The sequence below is a fragment of the Hipposideros armiger genome, unplaced genomic scaffold (assembly GCF_001890085.2).
Source record: "Hipposideros armiger isolate ML-2016 unplaced genomic scaffold, ASM189008v1 scaffold_21, whole genome shotgun sequence".
NCBI classification, from domain to species: domain Eukaryota; kingdom Metazoa; phylum Chordata; class Mammalia; order Chiroptera; family Hipposideridae; genus Hipposideros; species Hipposideros armiger.
The window spans coordinates 5,171,027-5,180,930 of NW_017731371.1; the positions used below are offsets into that span (position 1 = coordinate 5,171,027).

The window sequence follows — 9,904 nt, forward strand, 5'->3', positions numbered from 1 at the left end:
GGGAAAGCCCTTTGGAAAAGGACTTCATAGGCAGGCGTGGAAGCCGGTGGGCCCTTAGGAAGCTAGTGAAGGCTTCCAAGTGAGAGATGATCAAGTCGGGGCTCGGGTGATAACAGCAGAGCGGAGGGGGTGCAGTCAAATACTGAGTGAGGATTTGCTGAAGGAGTGGATGTAGAGGGTCAGAGATAGTGAGGAGTCGAGGCTATCTCAAAGGAGTTTGTTTTTTTAAATAAACTTTATTTTTCAGAATAGTTTTTGATTCACAGAAAAATCAAGATGATAATACAGAGAATTCCCTTATGCCTCATACCAGTTCCCTCTATTATTAATATTTTACATTCACAATGGTACATTGGTTATCATTAATGAGCCCACTATATTTTGCACTCACATGTGCAAGAATAACAACTGCTTAATATCTCTGTAACTAGGATGACCTTAAGATCTATTATCCCAACTAGAACCCTTTTGAGAATAAAAGATGGGTACCCTTAATAATTATACTGGGACAATAGCCCCAAATGGGGAGTGTCCTGGGCAAACTGAGGGGGTAGAGTCTGTTTATAACTAAATTAACTTTTCTTTCATTGAAAACAAGCAAATAAAACCTTGATTCAGAAATTACAACTCAGACTCACCTAAATAAAAGTCTTTTTGATTTATATCAGTCATTATCAGGTGAATCTTTACACAATTTGAAAGTCAAAGATTAAGAGCTAACACCTATATGGAGAATACTGTGTGAGGCACTCTAGCCAGTGCTTCACACATAGTAAGTCATTTCATCCTCAAGTAAATACTCTGAGGTAGGTGTTAATATCAGTTCTCATTTTACACATGAAGAAAACCTACACACAGTGACTTTAAATGACATGCCCAAGGTTAGGTGTTGACTTAGCAGGTGCTAGAGCCAGGATTCAAATCCAGGTTATCTGGTACCAATATTGATGTCCTAATCTATACTATGCCGCCTCTCAGACTCTAAGTCACAACTTTTTTGGCTCCTAAATTTGAATTCCAGATAACAATGAGTAATTGTCTAGTACAAATATGTCCCATGCAAGGTTTGGGACAACCCTCCTCCCGCTTCCTAGTTGTTGAGGGAACTTACATGTCCTCTTTGCATGGGCTGGGTGTAGGGATGGGCCCTGCCTTCTGTCTTGGCCAGCACCCTGACACATCTGCTGAAGTGTCCTTGGTGGCTGTGTAACACATGGACTGTTCTATCAGCAGAGCCATCAGCTCTCAAGCCAGATTCAGCTCTGCCTCTATTCCTGGTTATGCCGCAGATGCTCAGAGGCTCAGCCTCGCTCCTCTTCACCTGAAAATACACGCTTCCCTATTCATATGATATTAATATGAATATTATAAATTTTATGGACTGTTTTAGGAATATTTAACTCTCAACTCAAGGGGGAAATTGTTTTGTTTGCCTGTGTGCAGTAATAGAAAAGTTCCACTAAAGTACGCATCTGTCATTATACCTCAGAAATGAACTCTGTTGTGTAATAGAAACTTCCCATAAGGAAAAATTTCATGAGTTATGTTAGCAATAACTAAAAAAAAAAATGGAGCAGTCTTTGTCCTGTGATTAAGCTGTCATTTTCCACTGATGCCCTTCAATGCCCTCCATCTAACATATTTTCTTACCTTACCACCCCAACAGCAGGCATGAAGCTGGAATACAGCTAAAGAATTCTGAATTCCAATTCCACGTTTACACAGAATTGTTACATAGAGCTTTAGTTTCCTTATTTATAATATTGGAATAATAATAATAATAATAACAACAACATGTCCTACATAAAGTTCTTTTGCAGTTTACATGAGAAGTGGTAAGTAAAACATAAAATATTATACATGCAATTCAAGATGAACACCTTCAAAAATCATCTTATAATTTTATTTAGTAGACTCCTATCTCCATGGCCCATATATTGGGTTGTCGGAAAAGTCATGACGTATTTTTTCTGTTTTTTGTTGCAAATTTGCATCATGACTTTTCCGACAACCCAATAGTAGGTAGAATTGTGCCCTCTCACTCCCAAAAGATATATCCACCTGGAACTTGTGATTGTGACCTTATTTGAAAATAGGGTCTAGCCCTTCAAAGATCTTGATGTGAGATCATTCAGGGTTTAAGGTTGGCCCTAAATGCAATGACAGGTATGCTTATAAGAGAAAGGCAGAGGGAGACTTGAGACAGACACAAGGAAGAAGACCATGTGAAGACAGAGGCAGATATTAGCATTATGTTGCCACAAGCCAAGGAATGCTTGCATCATTCTAGAAGCTGGAATTGACAAGGAAGAATTCTCTCCTGGAGCCTTCAGAGAGGCCCTGCTGACCCTTGATTTTGGACTTCTGACCCCTAGAGATGTGAGAGAACAGTTGTTTTTAGCCATACAGTTGTAGTATTTGTTTAGGCAGTGCTAGGAAACTAATACAGCCCACATCCAATCCATCAGTATATCATGACAGCTCATCCTTCAAAATATGTCCAAGACCATCCATCACCTCCCTGTCCCCTTTAGCTACTCTAAGCCACCGTCATCTCATTCCTGGTCATCCTGCTTTAGTCCTTGTACCCCCTAAAGTCACATCGCATACAGAGTGTGATTTAAAACTGAAGTCAAATATTGTCAGTCCTCTGCTCAAAACCTTCCTCCTGGTTTTCATTTCTATCAAAATATAACCCAAAGGCCTTATCATGGCCCACAAGGCTAGGTATTACCTGGCCTTGCTATCTCTCTGACCTTATTTCTTACCACTTTCCCAGTCCCAATTTCCTTGCATTCTGCAAACAAACCAAGCACTTCCTCTCCCTCAGAGCTTTTCTGTGCTCTTACATCTGTCCAGATAACGTCAGGCCTGCATCTTTACAGGTCTCTATTCAAATCCACCTCCTCTGAGAAGCCCCTCAGATTCATCTTATGTGAAGTGGCCTACCCCAATTACTGTATCACATCACCTTATCGATTTTCTTCAAGACGCCCATCACAAACAGTACTTCCTTTGTTTACTTTCCTGTTCATAGCCTTTCTCTCCTATGAGAATAAAATCTAAGTGTTAGGACCTTGTCTGTCTTGTTCATTGCTACATCTCTGGTACCAATGCTCTGCATACTGTAGCCACTAAAAAATATTTGTTGAATGAATAAAGAAACCAAAAGACCTTTTAGCTATTTAGGGTGTGACCAAAGAGAATGAAGATGATAACTATTTTCAGCACCACCCCAAACAGCACTCTGGAGGGTAACCTAGACAGCCACCTACACACATTCTCAGTGGACAGGATGAGCGTCACCACCAAAGGGAACAACCCATTGTAGTTGCAAAGAGAGATCTGAACTCAAGGCATAATTAAATAGTATTAATTTTTCTGTGAGGCATTTTAGAACGCTTACAACTGTCAAATCCAAGAGATAAATTAATGTTAAATCTATGAATGGGTTCCTGAAGGAATTTGGGAAAAACAAAAACAACATTTTTCAGTGTTTAACACTCAGCAGTTTAAAAAGTGCTTTCACATGCCTTATTTTTTTTATTTGACTGCGTTACCTGCCTGAGTTAGACATGGCAGATAATATTATTCCCAGTTAGAAATATGGAGACTTACAGAAACTAAGTGACTTATACAAGGTCACACAACTGCACAACTGGCATCAGGGTAGTCCCAGACCTAAACCAGGACTTCTGATTTTAAATTCCTTCTTTTCCTCCATTGCACTCAATTCATCAATTTATTTAATGTATATTCTTGCTGTTTCAGCACCAACAGTTTCAGGCACTGTTTTAAGTGGTACATATAAGGTTAAGAAAGTTTATAATCTTTGTCTTTGGTTTTTCTTTAAAAAAAAAAAAAGAATGTGTAATACATATACTTGGGGGTGGGGAAGAAATCAGTACAGTAGTTGCTACCTTTTCCCCACTCGGCTCTCTCTCCTGAATGCAACTGCTGTTATCTGGAAATTTTTGAAGATACATAGGATAAGTCTCCAGTTTCTGGAGTGAGGGCCTGCCTGGAGGTGGGGACTGGGCTAGATGAGCTTGGCTGGCTCCCAGGGGACAGGATATGTGAGCTACTCCTGGTAAGAAGGGTGTCATTCTTGCGTTTGGGGATTGCGGAATGGAAAGGACGATTTAGGGAATGCTGCCGGAAAAAGGCAGCGCCAAGCCCAGGCGGGCAAGAGGATCTTCGGACCGAGGTACTCAGACAGGTTCCACCCGTGACCTGGGGACGAGGTTCCTGCGAGAAGGAGGGGGCGGGGCGAGGCGGGGCGGCGTGCGCCGACGTGGCAGCCGCAGGGGCGTGCGCCGCCGGTGGCCATCTTGGAGGCGGGGACTTGCGGAAGGAATTTCTGTCTGCATCTTCCTCGTCTTCTCCGAGCCGTAGTGTTATAACATCCTGACTTCCCCGTCCCCCACGTTTCGGCCGCCACGCAGACACTCTCTCGGGCCCCCAGGTGAGCGTCAGCCTGTGAGCAGCGCGGGTGCGTGCGGGAGGCGGCGGCATGGGATGTGGGCCCCAAAGCCGGGCGCCGCAGGGCGCAGTCCCTGCGAGGTGGGCCGGCCGGCGCCGCTGTCGGCGAGGGCCTGCTTGGAGCCCCGCAGTCGCTCATTCCGGGCGCGGGCTGTGGGAGCATGCAGAGTGCAGCCTGGGCTCTGGTGCGCTTCGCTAGGCAGACCGACCCCGCCGCGCGGGGTGCACTGCGGTTGCGGTTCGGGGGCTTGTTCCGGCACTTTGGTCTTGTTCAGGGACAAGACCCTTTGGCTCCACCTTCCATCGCTCTGGCCTCAGGAGAAAGACCGGCGGCTGGCGCCCGCTGACCTTAGCCCAGCCCAGCCCGGCCTGGAGACGTGGCAAAGCCTGGGGGGGAGGCCGCTCCTGCTTTGGAAACTCCTTAGGTCCACAAACTGGGACCGGCAATGGAAAGTAGCTTCTTTTCTCGCAGGTTCCCGGGTCAGTTCCAGGGGGCTTTCGTACTCTGCTCTTTGTTAGCTCCTGGGACCTGTTTCAGGCAAATTTACTGGAGAACGCATAGCCTAGTTTGGCAGAATTTGTATCGAAGAGAGGTTTTGTCATTCAAAGTAGTTGTCCTAAGAGACAACCGTTACATTTCTTCGAACATCACACGTTTTGGCATTCCCGTCTTTCTCCTGTACAGCCGCTACTTAATGTAGTGAACATGTATGGAAATTTATTTTGGGATCAGAACTGAGAATGCAGAGCCAAAACCCAGACCCTGCTCTAGCGTCCACTTTTGTAGTATGAACCATGTTTGCATCAATAGTACATCAGCAATAATAATTGCTTTCAGGGCTTTTGTGGTTATCAAAGCTCCATTATTCCATTTCTTTTCTTGTATCTGTATAAGTAGCCATCCACTTTAATGTTGATACATTAATATTACTTGTGTGCCCAGACTTGAGCACTCAAACCTTTCCCCACTCTGACACTTTGCTGTTATTTTATCACAATAGCTTTTACTTAGAAGGTACTACATTTATGTATACAGCGTTGACCCAATATTGTCATTAAGCCAGTTCTCAAATAGTAAAGCTCTTAAAGACTGAAAGAAATTGAACAACTATTCCATGTTTTGTTTTGATTTTAAAGATTTTATTGGGGAATTGGGGGAGGGGAACAGACAGGTTGCTATCCTTTTGTTCTTCAGTCTAGTTGTGGAGGACGTCGCTTCACTGACCCATATTGGTATTATTATTGCGCTCTTCCCGGGTGAGGCAGTCACTCGCTGGCCATTGGACAGCCGCTCACTGCGGCTGTTGGCAGCTGCTGGCTGCCGGCCAGCCCCACTGCAGCCGCCGCTGTTGCTGGCAGCCCAGCTCCAGGTTGAGCTGTTGTTCACCATTTTAGCTATAGAGGGCGCAGCATCACTGACCCTCAAGTGGGATCCGAACCGGGGTCCTGCTGCTCAGAGCTGGCGTCCCAAGCCAAGTCTTAACCAACGCGCCACTCGGCCGACCCCAGTTATTCCATGTTATGTGTTGTATTCATTGTACAAGTTCTTTTGCCAACATATTTGTTAATGTTAAACATCCGGGTTATCTTTAAATCTGACTTCCTTTAACCACTGTAAGGATTTGGTAGCCTCTGTAGTAGGAAATGAATAACTAACAGAAAAATGGGAAGATGAAGAGAGCTTTTGCTGGAAGTGATAAAATCTCCTGAGGGCTAGTTCTATCTCAGGTTATCTACCTTTGGTGAATGAAAGGACTTTGCCTTGCAGGCTCCTTGTTCTTGCTGACATAGACCTTTCCTCTCTATTCATAACCAGACTTTTTGAAAGTGTTGTGCATATTTGCCTCACCTCGCACTCCTCAGTCCAGTTCAAACTGGCTTCTATCCCCACTCCTTCTGTGGAAACAGTTCTCACTATGTTCGTCTCCAGTTTGGCAAATCCAATGAATTTTTCAGGTATCATCCTCTTTGGCGCATCTGCAGACTTTGATATTATTACCTGTTTTTCCCTTGGAACCCTGTTTGGCTTTTGGACACCACAGTCTCCTGGTTTTCTTCCTATCTCTCTGGTCATCTCTCATTTCTTCTCTGCAAGCTTGTCTTCTGCCTGGCTGTTCTTCAAGGATTGGTTGTGTCATCTTCTCTTCATTTGGTATTCTCTTCTTAATCTCATCTCAGAACGTGACTTTAGAGACTATCACTAAACTGAAGAAACCCAGACTAACGTGGTTTCTAAGCTGCAGACCATGTCAGTGTCTTTCCTTGGATGGTTCAGAGGGTTTCAATTCAGCATGTCCAATATTAAACACTACATAATTTCCCTCCCCACCCCCACCGCCGAAAAGATAATCAGACAAACACCTTGACCTCTCCCAGTGTTCCCCGTCTTAGTGAATGGCACCAGCGTGTGTCTAGTTGAGCAAGTCATGCCTCTCTCTTGCACTGCTCCCACATCCAGTCTACCACTGAATCTTACCACCTAAACATTTCTTGAATCCACTCTTCTCCATCTCCACTATCATCACCTTAGCCTAGGCTAAAGTTTCTCAACTGTGGCATAATTGATATTTGAAGCCACGTAATTTTTTCATGTGGGGGTTGTCCCATGTAGTGTACGATTTTTAGCAGTATCCCCAGTCTTTACCTACTAGATGTCAGTGGTACCCCTCTAGTTCTGACAACCAAAAATGTCTACGAACATTGCCAAATGACCCCTGGGGGGCAGACTCACCCTCTTGCTCAGCTCCCTAGGTGTCTAGGGTGTTATCACTTGCTATTTGAACTGTTTCTGTATCCTTCTTAATGGCCTCACTGCATTTACTCTGCATACTGTCATCAAAAGGGTCTTTTCAGAACACAAGTATGAATTGTCAAAAGCTGAAACCCGTCTGAATGTTTTTCAACAGATAAGTGAATAAACTGGTACATGTATAAAACGAAGCACTATTGAGCAATAAAAAAGAACCAACTATTGATACATCCAACAACTTGATGGATTTCAAGGGCATTATGCTGAGTGAAAAAAGCCAGTCTCAAAAAGTTACATGCTGTGTATGATTCTGTTTCTGTAACATTCACAAAATGAGAAAATGTTAGAGAACATTTGATTGTCAGGGCTTATGGTTGATGGAAGAGTGTGAGAGCGGAGCAGCCTGGGGGCGGTTTCTGGCGGGGTGATGGAACCGGTGTGTGTCCTGATGGTGATGGTGGTTACCCAAGTCGATGCATATGATGAAACTTCATAAAAATGTACACATGTGCATATAAAAACAGGTGAAATTCTAATAAGGTCTGTAGTTTAGTTACTAGTATTGTACCAATTTTAATTGCCTGTGTTTACTTATTGTACTGTAATTATATAAGGTACTATTCTTGGGAGAAGCTGGGTTGAGGGTACTCATGAACTCTGTTCTATTTTTGCATCTTCTTGTGAATCTAAAATTACTTCAAAAAAGTTAAAACAAAAGATGAAAATGTCGCTCCCAGCTTAAATGCCCTATAGTGAGCGACTTTCGTTCTTAAAAACCCAACTCCTTGGCCTGGTATATGAGGCTCAGTGTGGTCTGGGATTCTGTGTCCCCAGTCTTGATTCTTTTTTGTTCCTTGCCACATGGGTTTTCTTGAATGTGTCTTGTACCCTCTACTTTATAGGGCCTTTATACCGCCTGAACATTCACTTTTTCTAGAACCTGCTTTCCTTATCTCCTTTCCCTGGCCTGATAAATCCGGTGCATCCTGTGGGTCTCAGCTACAAGGTACAATTTATTGTACTTGGTATTATTCTTTGATTAACTCTTATACTGGGTTGTCAGTATCCTGCTTTTGTGTCCGTTGTATTTCCAGAGTCACCAGTACAGTGCTGAACAAGCACTTGACCTTTAGCGAATATTAAATGAGTAAAAACATCAAAAATAAATTTGGTGTATTTAGAAGTTATAAGTTTATACTGGAGACAGGCTTTGAAAATATGAAATTTTTAAAGGCGTTTTCCCATATTTTGTAATCCATTATCATCTGTTAGGACCCTGCTATCTAGTGGCATTTTTGCTACAGTTAACTTTTCTAAACCCTGAGACATATTTAGCCATTACTGGGTATGTTTGAAAATGTGAACTAGGAAAACCGAGAATTGAGCAAATTTTATTATTTTTTAATGTTAACAGGAGTAGCCCACATACAACGCTTTATGGGGAGGAAGGAAGTGTTTCAAAAATACTTAAGTAATTTATTTTTATTTTAAATGTAATAATGACTGGAACCTAGATATAAACCTTAACATTCATTCATGTGACAGAAATTAAATTAGTAATGTACTATTTGAAATATATTGGATGATTGATTATATAGTTAACAAAATTATAATGAATAATTATATAGTTAATATAAAATTATTTCCCAATTATAAATTACATATGTGAAAATGCCACAGATTGTTTGCATGTTTAATATTCTCACAGACTTTTTTCTTAGGAATTTTGACAGACCCTTCATCTGGAAATAAGTGGCATTATAAATGTAATGACAGACATCTGTCCCTTACTGGTTATTCTTTTAGATTACTCTCTTAACAATATAACCTTTAAAAATAAACATTTGACTACTGTGTGATACTTATTACATTTTTATATTTTTATAGTACACCATAGTTGAAGAAAAATGATGGAAGAGAGTGGAATAGAGACAACACCCCCTGGAACTCCTCCACCGAATCCTTCGGAACTTGCTGCTGCTACTGCCGCAGTGTCTTCCACCCCAGCTCCTCTGGGTACGTGGAGCTGTCTAGCATCTAGTTCGTTTTGAAGATAATGAAGACACTGTTATCTTTTCTCAGAGTCAGTTAAAAAGAGACTGCATATTTTAAAACTTCTCTGATCTTTGCCAAAATGAAGGGAAAAAGCCTTTTTTAATTAAGCCCAAAGATAGAAAACATGTATGTTTCGCTTTATAAATGTAACCTTTTGTTTCTTATATTCATATTGACTATAAATCATCTTTCTTATAACAAAAATATCCTAAAAAGTTTTGTCGTGTTCTATGACTTTTGGTGATTAACCTTCTGACCAAAGTTTGTGAGCCTTCAGGGTGTATGTTTTTATACTCATTTCAGCAGGAATTTAAAAATGTCTTTATTAAAACACATAAAAACACAAAGATCTACTTAAGAACAATACCATAATTTTATATAGCTGCTCTTTTATTTATGGGAGTTAAAAGTCATTTGTGCTAATCATATTTGTTGTATAGTTTAAATTACACATTTTAAAAATCTTGAGATGTAGACTGTTACATTTAAAAGTTTTGACGAGACAACATAAATTGGTAACTACAGTATGGCCTCAGGGATAGAAAAGACAGTCTGGGGAATAAAATCAATAATGTTGTAAATATTTTTTAGGGGGCCAGATGGACTCATGTCTTGTTA

At 41.6% G+C, this 9,904-nt stretch overlaps 1 protein-coding gene across 2 annotated transcripts in view; it reads left to right on the forward strand.

Annotated features, from left to right (window-relative positions):
* The first annotated feature begins 4,330 nt into the window (after positions 1 to 4,330).
* Positions 4,331 to 9,904, forward strand: part of PRRC1 (proline rich coiled-coil 1) — a 38,061-nt gene continuing 32,487 nt past the window's right edge. The window contains exons 1-3 of one of the 2 annotated variants that reach the window (XM_019635413.1): positions 4,331 to 4,465; positions 8,134 to 8,237; positions 9,119 to 9,247. In XM_019635413.1, the coding sequence (XP_019490958.1) occupies positions 9,139 to 9,247 (109 nt within the window). In that variant the 5' untranslated portion in view covers positions 4,331 to 4,465; positions 8,134 to 8,237; positions 9,119 to 9,138. The remainder of the gene's footprint in view (positions 4,466 to 8,133; positions 8,238 to 9,118; positions 9,248 to 9,904) is intronic. The other variant, XM_019635412.1, reaches the window with a different exon arrangement.